The sequence below is a fragment of the Marmota flaviventris genome, chromosome 10 (assembly GCF_047511675.1).
Source record: "Marmota flaviventris isolate mMarFla1 chromosome 10, mMarFla1.hap1, whole genome shotgun sequence".
Lineage (NCBI taxonomy): Eukaryota > Metazoa > Chordata > Mammalia > Rodentia > Sciuridae > Marmota > Marmota flaviventris.
This window is the reverse complement of record NC_092507.1, coordinates 119991125-120012377: the sequence shown is the minus strand read 5'-3', so window position 1 is coordinate 120012377 and position 21253 is coordinate 119991125. Positions and strand designations below refer to the sequence as shown.

The 21253-nt window shown below is 37.5% G+C and overlaps 1 protein-coding gene and 1 pseudogene across 2 annotated transcripts in view; one reads left to right on the top strand and one right to left on the bottom strand.

Moving 5' to 3' along the window:
- Nup210l (nucleoporin 210 like) overlaps positions 1–21253 on the bottom strand; it is a 119112-nt gene that overhangs the window by 37882 nt on the left and 59977 nt on the right. For both annotated transcript variants that reach the window (XM_027920851.2, XM_027920852.2), the window contains exon 17: positions 1320–1512. In XM_027920851.2, the coding sequence (XP_027776652.2) occupies positions 1320–1512 (193 nt within the window). The remainder of the gene's footprint in view (positions 1–1319; positions 1513–21253) is intronic.
- LOC114079569 (small ribosomal subunit protein eS7-like) lies at positions 6639–8322 on the top strand (annotated as a pseudogene).

Genomic DNA, 21253 nt, shown 5'->3' with positions numbered 1-21253 from the left:
TCTTTTTTTTTTTTTTTGTTGGAGGTGGGCACTGCTGGGGATTCAACCCAGGGGCTTGTGCATGCAAGGCAAGCACTCTACCAGCTGAGCTACATCCCCAGCCCTGGGTGTAAGCTCTTTACTAGTAGAGAATGGATTAAATCTTAATTCTTCTTTTTCAGATTCCCTGTGCTGCCACTGAATGGTCCTACCATCCACTCAACTGCTCATGCCCAAAACCTAAAAGTTACCTTTGTACTACTTTCTTCTTAACCTTCAGGATTTGTTTGTGGTAGATTGTTATATTAATGATCCACAATGATTCACACCTGTTGGTATTCATGACCTTGTGCAGTCCTCACCCATCTTGGCTCCTGTTTTGGCTAGGTGACTTGCTCTAAGTGAAGGAACATCAGCAAATGTGCTGCGAACAGAGGCTTGATGAGTGGTAGCACATGCGGCTTGTTACCTTCTTACAACCTCATCTAATGCCTCTGGTCCCTTCTTTAAGCCTATCTCTCTTGCCTTCTTCAGATCTCTTTCTCTCTCTCTCTCTCTCTCTCTCTCTTTTTTTTTTTTTTTGTACCAGGGATTGAATCCAGGGGTGCTTAACCACTGAGTCATATCCCTGGGCCTTTTAATTTTTGTTTTGAGGGTCTTGCTAAATTGCTTAGGGCCTTGCTAAATTGCTAAGGCTGGCATTGAACTTGTGATCCTCCTGCCTCAGCCTCCCAAGCTGCTGGGATTACAGGTGTGCACTACTGCACCTGGTCTTCAGCTCCTTCTTTGTACTTTCTTTTCCCACCACCCATTTCAGGTCTCAGCGTAAGTGTTGTTTTCTCAAGGTAGGCTTCTTTGTTTTAACTAGGTCAGGTCCCCCATTATAAGGTCTAAAGGCACCCTATATTTGCCCTTCAAAGGGACTAATACGGTTATAATGTTTGAAGGCTGACTTTCCCACTAAACTAACTCTATGAGGGCAGTGGCCATGCCTGCCTTATTCACCATATGGCTCTAATGCTTAGCAGAGTGCCCTACACATGGTAGCCATTAAATTAATATTTGCTAATAAATTAATAATATTTCCATAATGTCAGGCAAATGATAGGTAATCACCACATTTTAAAATTAATTTACTTTTATCTCCTTATGAGAAATGTTAGGCCTTAGACCTTAGCTTTGCACACAAGGAAATCTACCTGTAGGTTTTCTAAAAAATACAAAGATGAAAGATGATATATCATAAAATCCAAAGTAAAACCCTCACCTGTAAGGAAATACTTAGCGTGAACCATTTAGCAGAAATAGCATAAGAAAAGATTCATAAATGTTCACAATACCATGTAACCGGGTCTGCCCACTGCCATCATCTTTGGCTACCATCTCCATTGACTTATAATCTTCAAAATGGGCTAGTGTCTCATTGGAAGATTTCCATTCTAGCATTAGTGAACTGAAATTATCAAACTTTCTCCTGTGTTGATCAAACAATGCCAGTTCCAGAACTGTGTCCCTCAGGCTTGATACAGGAATCTGCATTAAAATGAAAGGATAATGAAAAAAAAAAAACAAAAAACCCAATAGCCTAAGAGGTGGTAAGATAACCTTGAAGCTAGAGATCATGTTTCCTCTCATCTTTTTTATTTTATTTATTTGGTTTTTGGTGGTGCTGGGGATTGAACCCAGGGCCTTGGGCCAGCACTTTATCTCTGAGCTACAGTACCCAGGTCCTAATCTTTCTAATTTAACATTTTACAAATCTAATGGATATTTTGAAAGAAAAGTATAATAAATACCTGTATAAAGTTCATTTAGATTCACCAATTCTTCTTTTTCTTTTTTTTTTTTAATTTTTGGTACTGGGATGGTACCCATTAAGCTTTATCCCCAGACCTTTTAATTTATTATTTTGAGATGGGTCTAAGTTATTGAGTCTGGCCTCAAACTTGTTATCTTCCTGCCTCAGCTTCCTGAGTTGCTGGGATTACAGGTGTGTACTAACACACTTGGCTTGATTAACTACTTCTTAACATTTAATTATATTAACTTTTTCTTTCTCTCCCTCTTCTTTTTTAACTTCCTTGTATGGGGAGGAGGGCTGTTTTGTTTTGTTTTCTGAGTAATATAGGCATCATGGCACTTTGCCCCTAAATATTACAGTATGAATTTCCTAAGAATGAAAACATTCTGCTATGTAAGAGAAAACATATTCCCATATGCAAGAATATTAACATTGATTCAATGTCATCAAATTTATAGTTAACATTTTAATTTCCCAAAATGTCCCCTAAAGTGTCTATTAATTCTGTTTTTTAGTTTTGATCTAGAAGTTAATCAAGATGTACATGTTGTATTTGGTTGTTTCTCCCTCTCTTTTTTATTTTTTGGTGTTGGGGTGGAACTTTGAGACTCACACATGCTAGGCAAACACTCTACCACTGAACTAAATCCTCATCTCTGGTTATTTATCTCTTTTAGTTTCTTTTAATGTAGAAAAATCATATCTTCCAGGCATGGTGGTACATATCTATAATCCCAGTGGCATGGGAGGCTGAAGCAGGAGGATTGCAAGTTCAAAGCCACCCTCAGCCACTTAGTGAGGCCCTGTCTCAAAATAAAATATAAAAAATGAGTGGGGGGCTGGGGATGTGGCTCAAGCGGTAGCGAGCTCACCTGGCATGCGCGGGGTCTCAGCACTACATAAAAATAAAATAAAAAGTTTTGTGTCCACCTAAAACTAAAAAAAATAAATATTAAAAAAAATGAGTGGGGATGTGGCTCAGTGATTAAGTGCCCCCTGGTTTCAATCCTGGGTGCCAAAAAAAAAAAAAAAGAAGATACCTCTGCCCTTTTTTGTTGTTTTTCATGACATTGATTTCTTTGGAGTCTAGCCCAGTTTTTTTGTTGAATGTCCTATATTTTGAATTTCTTTGGTTGTTTTCTCATGATTATATTCAGATTAAACTTTGTGGCTGGGGGTGTAGTTCAGCAGCAGAATGCATGCTTAGCATGTGGGAGGTCTTGGGCTCAATTCCCAGCACAAGTAAAAAAAAAGTATTATTATTATGATTATTTTACAAAATCACCTAATATGTGATTTATACTTGTTATGCCAGAAAGTGCATTTAGTGTTACACCGGAGCTTTCTCACAGGCAAGCTGATTGTTAGTACCTCCTCTTTACAACTCTGAGAATGGTGATGCCATATTCATAGCTTGAAATTGATCATGATGGGAGTAAGAACATAACAGAAATTAGAAAATATTACAAATCAGGTCCGTTAAACATTATTTAGCACATCATTACACGTAATGTCATATTACTGTTCTATTAGTAATAACAAATCTGATCATCTGCTAATGGTGGTGTTTGCTGCTAGAGATCTCTCTAGTTTAAAAGTACAGTTTCCAGAGTTTGGGATGGTATTTTGAAATCTTGAGAATATCCCATTTCCCAACAATTTTTACCTGCTAATTTAAAAATCCATTAAGAACTTTAGCCAGGGCCAATTATTACAATAAGGTTACAAAAAGACAAATCTCTAGCTGGGAGCAGTAGTGCACTCCTCTAATCCTAGTGGCTTGGGAGGCTGAGGCAGGAGGATTGTGAGTTAAAAGCCAGTCTCAGGAACTTTGAAGCCCTAAGCAACTCAGTGAGACCCTGTCTCTAAATAAAATACAAAATAGGGCTGGGGATGTGGCTCAGTGGTCAAGTGCCCCTGTGTTCAATCCCCAGTACCAAAAAGACAAAATTTCTAATTCCATGATTCCTTTTATATAAGCTGGCATTTCTCTGGAAAAGAACATTCCTTTTTTCTTCTCCATCCTTCCCTTTCTTCTTTCATCCTTGATTTATTTCTCCCTCCTTTTTTTCTTTCTCTCTTATTATAATTTTTTTGGGGGGGCAGTGTTGGGGACCCAGGGTCAAGCACTCTAGTGAGCTAACATTATGGTACTTTCCTTATTATAATTTTAAGCATCTCTATACCATCATGGATTTTATTTTTAACTTGATATTTTTATCATTATCATTTTAATGCTCAAACTGTCTACAGTTTCGTTATCAGGAGCCTTCTCATGCCACTTCTTTTTGAGAATATACCATTAGTCTTTGAGAAAAATCCTTGCTTCCTAACAGAAGCTGTTTGGGGCTCATGTTGTACTTTCATTATTGAGCTGGAATCAGTTATTTCTCCCAGGTGCTCTGATTTTCTTAAATGAGGAATAATAATTAGAAACAAAAAATGTTGGTTCATTGATATTGGGGAATAGACCTTTTCATTGTACAGAGATAAGAAATAGAATTTGTTCAAAAAATCATGGGTTACATAGCAGTCTTAAAACATGGCTACAAACTCTCATCCTTGAGATGCTCAAACTTGGGATTTAGTAGTTAAAAACTTTTTTGGGGGGATTGAACCCCGGGGACTAATCATTCCTGCCTCAGCCTTCTGATCTGCTGGGATTACAGGTATGCACCACCATGCCCAGCAAGTCAAAGACTTTTAATCAACTATCTTGTTCAAAGACTGAAAGGAGTCATGTTTAAATAACCAAAAGAAATATAAGAGGGCTGGGGTTGTGGCTCAGCGGTAGAGCAGTTGTCTAGCATATGTGAGCCACTGGGTTCAATCCTCAGCACTATATAAAAATAAAATAAAGATATTAAAAAAAAGAAATATAAGAATGATGTCTCCTTTCATTCTGAATATCACTAAAGGAACAGAAGTTATAAAAAAAAGAACCAAAATGGGGCTGGGGCTGTAGCTTAGCAGCAGAGCACTTGCCTAGCATGCGTGAGACACTGAGTTAGATTCTCAGCACCACATAAAAATAAACAAATAAAATAAAGGCATTCTGTCCATTTACAACTACTAAAACAAACAAACAAACAAACAAATAAAAGAACCAAAAGAAGTTTCTGAAGTTGAAAAGTGCAATAACTGGAATGAAATATTCAATAGACAAATTCCTTCTTCCTTTCTTCCATTACTCCCGTACCAGGGATTGAACTCAGGGGTATTTAACCACTGAGCCACATCCCCAGCCCTTTTTCATATTTTATTTTGAGACAGGGTCTCACTAAATTGTTTAGAGCCTCACTAAATTGCTTGAACTTGTGATCCTCTTGCCTCAGTCTCCCGAGTCACTGGGATTACAGATGTGAGCCATTGCACCCGGCCTTACTAGACAAATTCAATAGCAGACTTGAGCAGGCAGAAGAAAGAATCAGAGAACTTGCATACAGCTCAATTGAGACTATCCAGTTTGATGAACAGAAAAGAAAAAAGAATAAAGAAAAATGAACAAGCTTCTGAGACCTGTGGGACATCATCTTGTGTATCAATAGCAAAATGGGAGTGCTAGAAAAAGAAATAATGGAGAAAAAGAGAAAGAATGAACATTTGAAGAAATAATGGCTGAAAATCCAACAAACTGATGAATAACACTAAATATTCAAGGAGTTAAAAGAAGCTAGTACATGACTTAGAAAAAAGGTCAATAATTTCCTTGCATAAATTCAAAGATACCCATATCTAGACATATCATAGTCTGTCCAATGTTGAAGACACAAACAGAACTGTAAAGCCAAAAGAAAAAGGGATTTATATTTATATGGGATCCTTCAAGGAATTAACAGTTAATCTCTCATCAGAGATCATGAAGGACAGAAAACAGTGAGAGGACATAGTCAAAGTGAAAAAAGAGGGCTGGGGTTGTGGCTCAGTGGTAGAGTGCTCACTTAGCATGCATGAGGCACTGGATTCGATCCTCAGCACCATATAGAAATAAAATAAAGAGGGCTGGGGTTATAGCTCAGTGGTAGAGCGCTCACCTGGCAGGTGTGAGGCACTGGGTTCGATTCTCAGAACCACATATAAATAAATGAATAAAATATATTGTGTCCACCTAAAACTAAAAAAAAATAATAAAAATTATGTATAATGTATAAATAAATATGTGCAAAACATATTTACATATTATATATATATATATATATATATATATATTTTTTTTTTTTTTTTTTTTTTTTTTTTAAATGACAAAAGAAAAAGACTAGCCAGGCATGGTGGTGCATGCCTACAATCCCAGTGGCTCCGGAAGCTGAGACAGGAGGATTGCAAATTCAAAGCCAGCTTTCGCAATGGTGAGGCGCTAAGCAACTCAGTGAGACTGTCTCTAATTAAAAAAAAAAATACAAAATTGGGCTGGGGATGTGCCCCTGAGTTCAATCCCTGGTACCAAAAAAAAATAAAGAAAGAAAAGAAAAAGACTACAAACCAAGAATTCTTTTCTTTTCCAGTGTGGGTGATCAAACCTAGGGCCTTGTGCATGTTAGGCAAGTGCTCTAACACTGAGTTACACCCTTAGCTCCAACCAAGATTTGTATATTGAGCACAGCAATCCTTTCAAAATGGAAAAATTAAGATATCCTAAGATCTAATAAAAATGGAGAGGGGCTGGGGATGTGGCTCAAGCGGTGGCATGCTTGCCTGGCATGTGTGCGACCCGGGTTCGACCCTCAGCACCACATACAAAAAGAGATGTGTCCGCCGAAACCTAAAAAAATAAATATTAAAATTCTCTCTCTCCCTCCACCCCCTTTAAAAAAAAATTAAAAAAAAAATGGAGAGAATTTGTTGCTAGCAGAACTGCCCCATGATAAATGAAAAGGTAACTGGGTATGGTGGCACATGCCTATAATCCCAGTGGCTTGGGAGGCTGAGGCAGAAAGATTCCAAGTTTGATACCCGGCTCATCAACTTATCGAGGCCCTAAGCAACTTAGCGAGACCTTGTATTAAAAGAAAGAATAAGAGGGGCTGGGGTTGTGGTTCAGCGGTAGAGCACTCACTTAGCATGTGCGAAGCACTGGGTTCAATTCTCAGCACCACATAAAAATAAAGGTATTGTGTCCAACTACAACTAAAAAATAAATATTAAAAAAAAGAAAGAATAAGAAAGAATCAGAGAACTTAAAGAGAGACAGAAGAAATGAGTTTTTGTTTGTAATTATTTTTCTCCTAATTTAAAAGACAAATGTATAAAGCAATAGTTATAAATCTGTTGGATGGGCATTTGATATATGTTGGGTGCAGAGCAGGCTGAACTGTGTTGTCTGCAGGGCAGGCTGAACAGATGTTGGCTGCAAGATAGCCCACACACTCAAACCCCCTCTATCTGGTCCTTTATCACCTGTTTGCCTCAAGTCTGAACATTCAACCCTGCTCAAGGCTGAACACTTAACCCCCCCTTGGGCCAACAAGGCAGCTTGCAGACCCAGAGGCCCCATTAGATTTGGGCTATAAAAACTCCCTCCTGCCAGGCCCCCCTCTCTCTTGCTCTTTCTCTCTTGCTCTCTCTCTCTTGCTCTTTATCTTTCTTACACGTGCTCTCTGTCTCTCTCTTGCTCTTGCTCTCTCCCTGTTCATCTCTTCTCTTTTCTCTCTCTCTCTTTCCTTCTTTCCTTTCTCTTTGTTGCACTGCTGCAATAAAGATCTTTTGGTTGCTCCGAGTGTTGTGGTCACTTTCCTTTCAATATATAACTATGTAATCTAACAGCACAAAAAGAGGGGGAAGAAATTGAGCTATACAGGAGTGAAAGTTTTATATATTTCTGAAATTAAGTTGCTCTTATTCCAAACTAGATTGTTTAAGATTAATATGTTAATTGTAATCCTCAAGGAAACAACTTAAAAAAAAAACTCAAAATAATATAGCTTTCTAAACAGGCATTCAACAAGGAAAAGGTCATATTCAGTTTCAGTAGGAAGACAGTGAAGGCCAAAGTCAAGAAACTAGCCTGATTTGAATTTAGCATCCCTCAGGCTCTTCTTGAGCTGGAGAGGAAGTTGGAACTTTAGGCTCAGCTAAGGAAGCTGAACATAACAACAGTCAAGGAAAATGAAGCTGGTGATGGTCACAAATTGGTTATCATCTTTGTTCTCATTCCTTAACTAAAATCTTTCTAGAAAGTCTAAATCTAACTAGTACATGAATTGGAGAAAAAACTCAGCAGGAAGCACATTATCTTTATTTCTCAAAGAAGAATTCTGCCTAAGCTAACTCAAAAAAAGTCATGCAAAAAATAAGCACAAATGTCCCAGCAACTGCATTCTGACTGCTATGATTGAAATGATCTTTGAGGACTTGGTCTTCGCAAATGAAATTGTGGGCAAGAAAATCTGAGTAAGACTGGATGGTAGCCAGTTTGTAAAGGCTTATTTGGACAAAGCTCAGCAGAACAATGTGGAGCATGAGGCTGAAACCATTTTTTCTGGTGTGTTATAAGAAGCTCACAGGGCAAGGATATTAATTTTGAATTCATACAGTTTCCGTTATAAACAAACATGACTAAATAAAATATCATTCACACACACACACAAAAATACAATAGAAGAACAAGAAAGTTAAAATGGTACACTGTAAAATATCTACCACAAAAGGAGGATGAAATGGAGAAATAAAGGAACAAAACAGATTCATGACAGAGAAAACAAGTAGCACAATGGCAGAGATGACTCCCACCTTGTCAGTAACTGCACTAAATGCCGATAAAAAGTCCAGGATTAGCATAATGGATAAAAAGTATGATCCAGTTATATGTTGTCTACAAGAGAAAAGTAAAGGTTAAAAGTACAAGGTTGAGGAAAAAACAATATATTTTGCAAACAGTAATTTAAAAAAGAGCTGGAGTATTTATATTAATATCAGAAAAGTAGACTTTAAAACAAAAAAAAAATGTTACTAGAGAAAAGGAAGGACATTTTAGAATGATAAAAAAAAACTTGTCACAATAAAAAATTAAAAAAAAAAAAACTTGTTCTAACTGAGTGTTTTTTGTTTCCAGTTCCTGCTGGGTTATTACTAAACACTTAGGCTTTTTTTTTTTTAATATTTATTTTTTGGACACAACACAATGCATTTTATTTTACTTTTTTTATGTGGTACTGAGGATCGAACCCAGCGCCTCGCACGTGTTAGGTGAACGCTCTACCGCTAAGCCACAACCCCAGCCACTCACTTGGGCTTTCTTGAGCAGTTGGATTGAATTTTTACTCATGGTGGGCCTCTTGGGTCACACCTGAGTTTATGCTAATGATGATTCAGGATGAAGACTGATCAGAACAGAAAGAACAATGTGATTAGAAGGATGGTGCTTTGAGTCAGGTAATATCAGCCTAATCTCCAGAGAGAAAAGAGGCTTTGGAGATTGAATACAGTCACATCGACAATGATTTCATCAGTCATGCTTACATAATGGAATCCCATTAAAAAACCTGGACACCAAAGCTTGGTAGAACTTCCTGATTGGTAAATACACTGATAACTTCTACCTGATATATTCTCACCAGATCCTAATTTGATGGGTAGAGGGCACAGAAGATTCGGTCTAGGACCCTCCCAGACCTCTCCCATTTTGTTGATAACAGCTTCATTTCCTTTATAATAAAACTGTAACTATGAGTCATTCTTTTGTTATCATTGTTGTTTTCTGGTGCTGAGGGTTGAATCTAGTGCCCACCCATGCTAAAGCATTCTAGAACTGAGGTACATCCCCAGCCCCTTAGTAAGTAATTTTTTTTAAGAGGGAGGGAGGGAGGGAAAGAGAGAGAGAGAGAGAGAGAGAGAATTTATTTTTTAGTTTTAGGTGGACACAACATCTTTATTTTATTTTTATGTGGTGCTGAGGATCAAACCCAGTGCCCAGCGCTTGCCAGGTGAGCATGCTACCGCTCGAGCCACATCTCCAGCCCCCTTAGTAAGTAATTTTAATAAATCATCAAATCGTTTGTCAGGAGTAAAGGTGGCCTGTAAGCCCCTCAAGTTGTGGCTATTTGAAGTGAGAGCAGTCTTTCTGGGGACTGTGTCTTAAAACTGTAGAGCCTGAGCTAACTCTGCATAAATACAAATCAAAACTATTCTAAGATTCCATCTCACTCCAGTCAGAATGGCACTTATCAGAATACAAGCAACAATAAGTGTTGGCGAGGATGTGGGGAAAAGGCACACTCATACATTGCTGGTGGGACTGCAAATTGGTGCAACCACTATGGAAAGCAGTATGGAGATTCCTCAGAAAACTGGGAATGGAACCACCATTTCACACCCAGCTATCCCACTCCTTGGTTTATACCCAAAGGACTTAAAATCAGCATACTATAGTGACATAGCCACATCAATGTTTATAGCAGTCAACTCACAATGGCTAACTATGGAAACAACCTAGGTGTCCTTCAACAAATGAATGGATAAAGAAAATGTGGTATACATACACAATGGAATATCAGCCTTAATGAAGAATGAAATTTGCTGGTAAATTAACAGAGCTGGAGAATATCATGCTAAGCAAAATAAGCAATCCCAAAAAACAAAGACCGAATGTTTTCTCTCATATTCAGATGTTAATTCACAATAAGTGGGGGGCTATGGAAGAACAGAGTTACTTTGGATTAGACAGAGAGGAGTGAAGGGAGGGGAGGAGTATGGGGGTAAGAAGGTAAGTAAAATGAATCTGATGTTATTATGTATATATGACTACATGACCTGTGTGATTCTACATCATGTACAACCAGCAGAATGGGAAATTATACTCCATTTATGTATGATGTGTCAAAATGCACTCTACTGTCAAGTGTAACTATTTAGAACAACAACAGAAGAACTGCACTATAGTATAACAAAAGGATCAATCTATTTAAAATATGTAACAATTATAAATGTATATGGACTTAACAACAGGGTCCAAAAATACCTGAAGCAAAAAGTGACAAAACTGAAGGGAGAAATAAAGAAAAAGAGGAAGAATGAATATCTGAAGAAATAATGGGGGTTGGGGTTGTAGCTCAGCAGTAGATCGCTTGCCTCACAAGTGTGAGGCACTGGATTCGATCCTCAACACCACATAAAAATAAATAAAGTAGAGATATTGTGTCCACCTTAAAAAAAAAAAGAAAGAAAGAATGGCTGAAAACAAACTGATGAGAAACAATGAACATTCAAGAAGCTCAAAGAACTTCTGGCACAAATAAATTTGATAAGATCCACATCTGGACATGTCATATCTGTCCAATAATGGACAGGAGATCAAAAGACTTAAACAGCACTATAAGCCAACTAGAACTAACAGATATCTGTTATTTGCAAGGACAGCAGGATACACTTTTTTTTTGGGGGGGGGGGGTACTAGGGATTGAACCCAGGGTGGAGCCACATCCCTGGTCCTTTTTAAAAAAACTATTTTATTTAGTTTTATTTAGAGACAGGGTCTCATTGAGTTGCTAAGGGACTCCGTAAGTTGCTGAGGCTGGCTTTGAACTTGCAGTCCTCCTGCCTCAGCCCCCTGAGCTGCTGCGATTACAGGACTGCACCACCACACCCAGCTAGGATGCACTCTTCTTTCTTTCTTTAAATTGTTTTCTTTGTAGTTGTAGATGGACAGAATGACTTTATATTATTTGTTTATTTTTTTATGTGATGCTAAGGATCAAACCCAGTTCCTCACACACGCTAGGCAAGAGCTCTGCCACTGAGCTACAGCCCCTGCCCTAGGATACACTCTTCTTAAGAACACATGGAACATCATCTAGCATAGGCCATGTGTTTGAACAGAAGTCTCAGTAAAAGTACTTGAATCAGAAAGTTGTTCTTGAATAACAACGGAATGAAATTAGGACTCAGTAACTGAATATTTGTGATATTCAAAAAATGTGTGGAACTTAAAACACTCCTGAATAACCAATGGGTCAAAGAAGAAATTATGAATTAGAAAATGTTTTGAGCCAGATGTGGTGGCAAAGGGCCGTAATTTGAGAAGCTCAGGAGGCTGCAGCAGGAAGTTTGTGAGTTCAAAGCCAGCCTCAGGGACTTAGCTAGGCCCTTAGCAACTTAGTGAGACCCTGTCTCTAAATAAAACACAAATCAAGGCCGGGGATGTGGCTCAGTGCTTAATGCTGGTGGGTTCAATCCCTGGTACCAAAAAAAAAAAAGTTTTGACATGAATAAAAAGAAAATACCAGACACAGTGATGCATGCCTGAAATCTCAGCTACTTGTGAAAGTGAGGAAGGAGGACTGCATTAAGAGTGGCATAGAGGGTTGGGGATGTGGCTCTGTGGTTAAATGCCCTGGGTTCAATCCTTGGTACCAAAAAAAAAAGAAGAAGAAAAAAAAAAAGAGCTGGAGAACAGGTACTCAGTGAAGTGGGAGACTGAGGGAATGTACTGAGATTTAATATAAATATATATAAAGTTAATCAGAATTTAGCTAGACCATGAAATGCATAGGTGACTATTAGGAGAAGTACTCTGCTTTTCTCAGTTTACGAGCAGAGAACTGTGGTGGTAGTAGTGGGGGAACCATCTTTTGGAGTCATGTCTAAACTTGAATCTTAGGAAAACATAATCCCCTGCATCTTCATCTCCCCTGAAGATTGCTGCAAAGTGCCATAGACAACGACCTGGTAGCAATCCATCTGAATGATTTACACAATGAAATCACTGTTATCTGGATATTCTAGTCTAAATCTGGTGAAACCCACTGGCCAGCAGCAGGGACAGACGGGGTTGGGCTCACTCTCTGAACACCAACGACTCTCAGGTGCAAAAGAAGCACCCCACCTATGCCAGAAAGGGTTCAATCTGCTGGGTGGGGGATATCCCTCTACAATACAAATGGGCCCTGGCCAGCAGTAGAATTCCCAGAGTCACTATGTCCATGTGAAGGGAGGGTGGGCTGAAGTATTTGCAATTAACTCTAGACCTGTGTGATTCTCTCTGCACACCAAGAAATCCCTGAGAGCACAAAATGGCTACCAGAGTGGGACAGGGATCTGACTACCAGGCTGGGGAAACGTGATTCCCGTGGAGCACTCTGGCTCATAGGCCCACAGCAGAAGATGCAGAGCTGCCTAAGTTCACTCTGGAGGACGGGGGCATGGAGAAGACTGCATGAATAGACTAGGTGGCTGAACTCCATGTTGTTTTTGGAAGCCAGAGACTGAGAGATTCTCCAGCCCAATGCAGTCAGCTGCCTTCAGTCCTACAGCCAGCCAGGGTATATGCAGCCAGCTTGGGCATTGGCCAGGCCTCTAATGCCTGAGGATTTCAGAACTTAAAGCACCTGGAAGAAGTCTCTTCATGCTAAATCTTGGCTAGAGGACTTCTGGTCTTTTTTCATATCTGTTTTTTATTTCACTTGTGTGGTATTCTATGTTGGTTTGTTTAGCTTACATCACTACTTGTCATTTCATGTTTTTATATAATGTTAGGTATTTCTGATAACTCAATTAGATTTTTCTCTTCTTTCTTATCTCTCATATTTAGTCTCTTTCCTTTCTTTCTCTTCTCATTTTTCTTCTGTTTCTTTTTCCTCTCCTACACTGTTTTTTAAATCTCCCTTGTCCCTTCTTTCCCTTTTCTATTTTCTATATAGTTTAATATTAATTTTATTTTCTTTAGTACATAATTTTTCATCCTATTCTATATAATCAGTTCCCCTTTCTTCTTTTGTTTGATGAAGGCACAGAGAATATTTTTCATCAAGTTTTTTTTTTTTTCTTTCTTTCTTTCTTTGTACTGGGAATTGAACCCAGGGGTGCTTTCTACCACTGAACTAGGTCTCCATTCCTTTTTCTTTTATATTTTGAAACAAGGTTTCACCAAGTTGTTCAGGGTCTTATGCTGTTGCTGAGGCTGGCCTTGAACTTATGATCCTCCTGCCTCAGTCTCCTGATTCACCTGGTTTACCTGTGTGTGCCACCACACCCAGCTACAACAAGTTTTTAATGTGTCTCTATGTGTGTGTGTATAATTAATTTTTAAAATTTATATATGATATAAATATATATATTGATATAAATTTTTCTTTAAAGCTATAGCTATTAATGGTGGTTACTCTCTCCTCTCAAAATTGAGTTGGATTAAGCATAGCACTTATAGCACTTTAACATGCTGAGTAGGTGCTTTGGGGCTTAGATAAAGCCTTAGACTGGGGCCCATCATAAACAGAAATCAGCTCACAAAAAAAGACCCTCAAATAACAATGGTAAAGATTTTTATCCCAAAAGAAGTGCAAATTTCAACACAGAAACACAGATAACATGAGAAAGCAAGGAAATAATATTCCTCCAAAAGTTCAAAACTCCCCAATTACTGAATCCATAGCTACTAAAGTAAAGGAAATGTCAAAGAATTTTAAAATTTGATAGTTCAAATGATCAATGAAATAAAAGAAGAACTAAGTAGTGAATTAAGGAGCATAACATAGAATATGAAAGAACATTTCATTAAAGAGAGAGTTTGAAAAAGAACCAAACAAAAATCTTAGAAATGATAGATAGGCACAATAAGTCAAATAAAAAACCCAGTGAAAAATTTCTCGAATAGACTAGATGAAGCAGAAGAAAAAATATCAGGGCTTAAGGACAAGGTGGATGAACTATAACATTCAGACAATAATTTAAAAAAAACAATAGAAATAAAAAGAAACTACAAATAGATCTCTGGGACAATATTAAAAGACAAAATTTAGGACTCTAAAGTCTCAGCCAGGGACTGGGCCTGTGGCTCAGGGATGACTATCTCTACCATTGTTATTTGAGGGTCTTTTTTTGTTTTATTTTTATGAAAAATAAGTAAACAAAATAAAGGGATGCTATCCATATATAACTACAAAAAATTTTTTTAAGTTAAAAAAAATAAAGTCTCAACCAGGCACCATGGTACATGCCTATAATCCCAGCTACTCAGGAAACTGAGGCAGGGAGATCACAAGTTTGAGGCCAACCTCAGCAATTTAGCAAGACTCTGTCTCAAAATAAAAAATAAAAGGGATGGGGATGTAGCTCAGTGATAAGGTACCCCTGGGTACCTAGTACCCTAAAAAACAAAACCAAAAAAAACCCCCCAAAAACACAACCTTTTAGATCTCAAGAAAGGAATGAAGATGACAGCTAATGGCACAGAAAACTTATTCAGTGAATTAGCAAAAAAAAAAAAAAAAAAAAAAAAAAACTCTAATCTTGTAAATACTTGTGAATAAGATGAACCTGCAACATACTGTAAGCATTTGTAACTCCAAATACAGACGACCAAAAAAGAGCCGCTCCATGATATGATAGTCAAAATGCCAATAATTCAGAATAAAGAAAGAATTTTAACAGCTGCAAGGGAGAAGCTCCAAGGGACTTATACAAGCAAACCTACCAGAACAGCACCAGATTTCTCAAAAGAAAATCAAGGATAGGAGAGCATGGAATGATATATTTCAAGCCCTGAAAGAAAATAACTGTCAACTAGATCACAATATTCAGCAAAGCTGTCCTTCAGAATTGGAGAAAAAACAAAAACTTTCCAAGAGATAAGCATCAACTAAAGGAATGCTGATTAAGACAGCACTGCAAAAGATATTTAAAGGAATCCTACACAGAGAAGAAGATAAAAACAACCAAAAGAGCACAAAAAAGAAATATAATTAGAAGAGCAGATAAGCAAACGAGAGTCAGAAATGAACCAGACATTAGAAATAAAACAAAATGACAGGAAAGAATACATACCTCTCTATAATAATGTTGAATATAAATGATCTTAATTCTCTAAATAAAGACATAAACTCAGCTGGGTACTGTGGCGCATGTCTGTAATATCAGCGGCTTGGGAGAAGGTAGAGGATCACGAGTTCAAAGCCAGCCTCAGCAATGGCAAGGCACTGAGCAACTCAGTGAGACCCTGTCTCTAAATAAAATCCAAAATGGGCTGGGTGATCAGGTGCTGCAGTCTGGCTGGGCACAATCAGGACAACCATCTTGTCACAAGTTATAAAGGATTCATTTCTGTTTTCTGTGAAATATTGAGATTTCTATTTAGCCTGGCCATGTTTTGATGTTTAAACTTGCTTGGAATGCCTGTCAGTGCCTTGAACTCACCCATGCCTGGCTTTCCCTGACCAGATAAGGACCCTCTCTGAAACTTTAGTGGGGCCTCATAAATTCTGATGTTGGGATCTAATTTTACTCCCTAAGTGCTGAACCATTTAGATCATTAACCTGCCTTTGTGTTATACTTGTCAAAATTCTGATATCTGTAAGTTCTCAAGACACCCCCTTTTTTGCAACTTTCTGTGCTATAAAGCTGCATTCCTAGAGAGCTGCAATGTTGTCTTCTATTCCCACTGATTTCGGAAGAGCGAGCCCCGGCCGTTTGGATTTGCGAACTTGCTTTAATTTGACTTGAATTGGAGTTGGTGGTCTTTTCTTTGCATCGTGGTTTAACACAGGGGAGGTGGCTCAGTGGTTGAGAGTCCCTGAGTTCAATCCCCAGCACCAAAAACAAAACAAACAAACAAACAAAAAAAGACATAAGATGGCAGATTGATTAGAAAACAAGGCCCAAGTACATGTTGTGTTAAGAAGCACTCTTCACCAGCAAGACATTCACAGATTCAGAGGATAGAAAACAATAGTCCATGCAAACGGAACCCAAAAATGGTAGTAGAAGTAGCTATTCTTGTATTCAACAGGCAGACCTCAAGCCAAAATTAGTTAGAAGAGACAAAGAAGGTCACTGTGTATTGGTAAGGGGAATAATCTGACAAGAAGACATAATGATTGTAAATATTTATGCCCCAAATGTCAGTGTACCCAATTTCATAAAAAAACCAACCACTTGATAAAAGGGACAGATGGGCCCCAGTACAATAATAGTGGGTGACTTCAATTTACCAGTCTTACTAATAAATCATACAGACATAAAATCAACAAAGATACAACAGAGTTAGACTATACTTTAGATCAAAATGGATTTAATAGATATCTATGGAATATTTTATCCAACAATAGCTGAATACATTTTATTTTCAGCTGTTTATGGAACTTTCTCCAAAATAAATCACACATTAGACATTAAGCACATGTTGGCAAATACAAAAAAAAAAATTAGATAATTCCTTGAATTTTGTCAGATCATAATGAAATTTTTTTGAAACCAACAGCAAGAAAAAAGTATAGAAACTATGCAAACACAGGGAGATTGAGAGATATATTTTCGTTTTTTACACTAGGGGTTAAACCCAGGGGCATTTTACCATTGAGCTACATCATCCCCAGTCCTTTGCATTATTTATTTTGAGACAGGGTATCACTAAATTGCAGGTGACCTTGAATTTGCAATCCTCCTGCCTTAGCCTCCCAAGTAGCTGGGATTACAGTGTGTACCACCGCTCTCAAGCCAAAAATTACACACTTTTGAATGATGAGTATATCATTGAAGAGCTTAAGGGAGAAATTTAAAAATTCTTAGGCTGGGCATAGTGGCAGACACCTGTAGTCCCAGCGACTCAAGAGGCCTAGGCTGAAGGATCACAAGTTCAAGGCTAGCCTCAGAAACTTAGCAAGGCCCTAGCAATTTAGCAAGACCCTATCTCAAAAGGAAAAATAGAAAGGGCTGAGGATGTGACTCTTTGGTAAAGTGCCTCTGGATTCAATTCTTAGTACCTACATAAGTACATAAATGTATAAATTTGAGCAAACTGAATTTAGGAGTATATAAAAAGGTTTATATACCATAACCAAGTAGAATTTATCCAAAGAATATAAAGTTGGTTCAACATATGAAAATAAATCCATATACTATACCAAATTAATACAGGAAAAAACAGATGCAGAAAGAGCATTTGACAAAATGTAATACTCTTGTTTTGTTTTATTTTTTGGTGCTGGGGATCGAAACCAGGACCTTGTGCATGCAAGGCAAGCACTCCATCAACTGAGCTATATCCTCAGCCCCCAACACTCTTTAATGATCAAAAAAATTCAACAAATTAAAAAACAACTTTTTCAGCCTAGAAAGGTCATCTGTGAAAAACCCACATCCAATATCAGATTTAATGGTCTAGACTGGAAGTTTTCCCCATAAGATTAGAAAAAGTATAAGGATATCTATTCTCACTACTTCTCCTGAACATTATACTGGAGGGTTCTAGTCAGGGCAACTAGGCAAGAAAATGATAGAGGCATCCAGATTACAGATGAAGAAGTATAACCATCTCTATTTTCAGATGACATGGTTTTATATATAGAAATCTGTAAGGAATCCAACAACAACAAAAAACTATTAGAATTAATAAATGAGTGCAACAATATTGCAGATACAAAATCAATACGTAAAAGGCAATTGTATTTTCTTTTCTTTCTTTTTTGGTACTGGGGATGAAATATAGGGGTGCTATACCACTGATCTATATCAACAGTCCTTTTTATTTTTGAGATAGGATCTCAGTATGTTGCTGAAGGTCTCACTAAATTTCTGAGGCTGGCCTTGAGCTTACAGTCCTCCTGACTCAGCCTCCTGAGTTCCTGAGATTACAGGCATGTGCCACCATATCCAGCTCGGTTGTATTTCTACTACTAGCAATGAATAATCTGAAAATGAAATTAAGGAAATAACACCATTTATGATAGCATCAAAAAGTGGTGCTTTCTTGTAATCCCAGCAATTTGAGAGGCTGAAGTTTGCAAGTTGGAGGCCAGCCTCAGCAATTTAGTAGTACTCTATCTCAAAATAAAAAAAGGACTGGAGATGTAGCTCAGTGGCAAAGCATCCCTATGTTAAATCCCCAATCCCCCTCACCACAAACACAAAAATTAATAGCATAAATTTTGGAGTTCAGAAATGAATTCTCATGTTTATGGTTAATAAATTTTCAATAAAAATGCCAAGACTACTCAAAGGAAAAAGAATAATTTTAATAATAAATGGTTCTGAGTCAACTGGATATTCACATACAAAAGAATGAAGATGGATTCCTACCTCACACTATAGATAAAAATGAACTCAACATGGATCAGGGGACAAAATTAAGAGCTATAAAACTCTTAGAAGAAATCAAAGTCATAAATCTTTCTGCCCTTGGATTGGGCGATAGTTTCTTAGATACTACACCAAAAGTATAAGCAACAAAAACAAAAAAATGATTAATTGGATAAACTAAAAACTTCTGTGCTTCAAAAAAATGCTATCAAGAAGGTGAAAGAAAACCCATAAAACAGTATAAAAATCTTGCAAATCAAGTTTGAAAAGGAACTTGTATCTAGAATATATGAAATGAAGAACTCTTAAAACAGAATAAAAAGACAATTCAATTAAAAAAAAACTGTCAAAGGCTAGGTGTGGTGGTATATGCCAATAACCCCAGCTACTCAGGAGGCTGAGGCAGGACCACCTGGGCAACTTAGCAAGATCCTATCTCAAAATGAAAACAATAGAAAGATGTGGATGACTTAACGGATAAATTTTACCAAATGTTTAAAGAACAATGAATGCAATAATTCTCAACTTCTTCCAAAAATAGAAAATGGGGATATAGCTCGGTGGTAGAGTGCTTTAGTAGCATGTGCAAGGCCCTGGGTTCAGTCTTCAGTATAAGGGGAAAAGAGCTGGCAAAAGATCTGAAAAAAAGCTGGTAAAATATATTTCTTCAAAGAAGATATACAGATGGCCAATAAACACATGGAAAGATGCATAATCTAATTAGTCATTGGGAAGTGCAAATAAAAATCACAATGAGATACTACTTCATATCCTCTAGGAAGGTTATATCAAAATGACAAGCATTAACAAGTATTGGGGGTGGGGGTGACTGGGGTTGTAGCTCAGCAGTAGAGCACTTGCCTAGCACATGCGAGGCACTGGCTTCCATCCTCAGCACCACATAAAAATAAATGAATAAAATAAAAGTATTATGTCCGACTATAAAAAACTAAAAAGTATTTTTTAAAAAGCAAGTATTGGCAAGGATAAAGACTGCTATTCTCATACCTTGCTAGGGGAAATGTAAAATAATGCAGCTCTTCAAAAGACTAAACAGAGTTAACATATGACTCAACAATTCCAATTCTAGATACATACTTAAGAGAAATGAAAACATGTGAATATTCATGGCAGCACTTTATTGGTAGCCTCAAAATAGAAACAACACATCCATTCAACAGATTAGTGGAAAAGCAAATTGTAGTATTTCTACATAATGGATTACCATTCAAGCACACACACAAAAAAGAATACAGTATTGATAAATGCTACAACACAAATGAACTTTGAAAACATGCTAAATGAAAGAAGCTAAACTTTTATAAGTAACACACATTATATGATTTATATGAAATGTCTAAATAGGCAAATCCATTGAGATAAAAACTATATTAGTGATTGACAGCAGCTAAGAGGAGGTAATGAAAGCAACTGCTAATTAGTATGTGACTTCTGTGGAAAATGAGAATTATCTGGAAGCCAGGCATGGTGGATGCCTGTAATGCCAGCTTCTCAGGAGACAAGCAGGAGCATCACAAGTTTGAGGCCAGGCTGGGCCATTTAGAACATGTCTCAAAATTTAAAGGGCACAAGGCCATGGTTTTAATCCCTAGTACTGCAAACAAGAACAACAAAAAGAGCTGGAGTAAGGTGGTGTGGTGGTTCCTAAATAACTTTAAATTGTACATTTCAAGAGGTTGAACTATATGACTTAAATATCATATCTCAAGTATAAAAATAAATATATATAGGAAAGGTGATAGAGAATCATGTCTCTAACTCAAATGGTTCAGGGAAAACATTTTTTGTAACTTTTCTGTAAACTTGAATTATTTGAAATGAATAGAAAATGACATTGAAGATAATTATGCTATAGGGGTAAAGCTGGTTCTATTCCACTTGTAGTGTTTGTGATTTTTTCATTTTATTTGTTTGTTTTTGCAGTTCTGGGGATGAAACCGAGGACCTCACACAGGCAAGGCAAGTGTTGAACCCCGATGCAAAGAAAAGACCACTGACTCCAATTTTAAATAAAATTAAAGCAAGCTTGTATTGTGTACACACAAAAAAGAGTGATCAATGGCTGTCTCTCCCAACCTGGGCTAGAGACCAGCACTCCAGCTTTCCAGGAATAAGGTTTTATAGCACAAAAAATTGCAAAGGGGGGGTGTCTTGAGAACTTACAGATAACAGGATTTTGACAAGCATAATACAAAGGAAGATCGTACGTTAATTATCTAAATGGCTTAACATTTCAAGGTAGGGAATAAATTTAGATCCCAACATCAGAATTTATGAGGCACGGCTAAGGTTTTAGAGAGGATTGTTATCTGGTCAGGGAAAGCCAGACATGGGTGAGTTCAAGGCACAAGGAGGAACTCCAAACACGTTTAGAAATCACAGTAATTTATAGTAAAACAGAAATTAACTTTTCATGACTTTGTGTTGAGATGGCTCACAATCTTAAGATG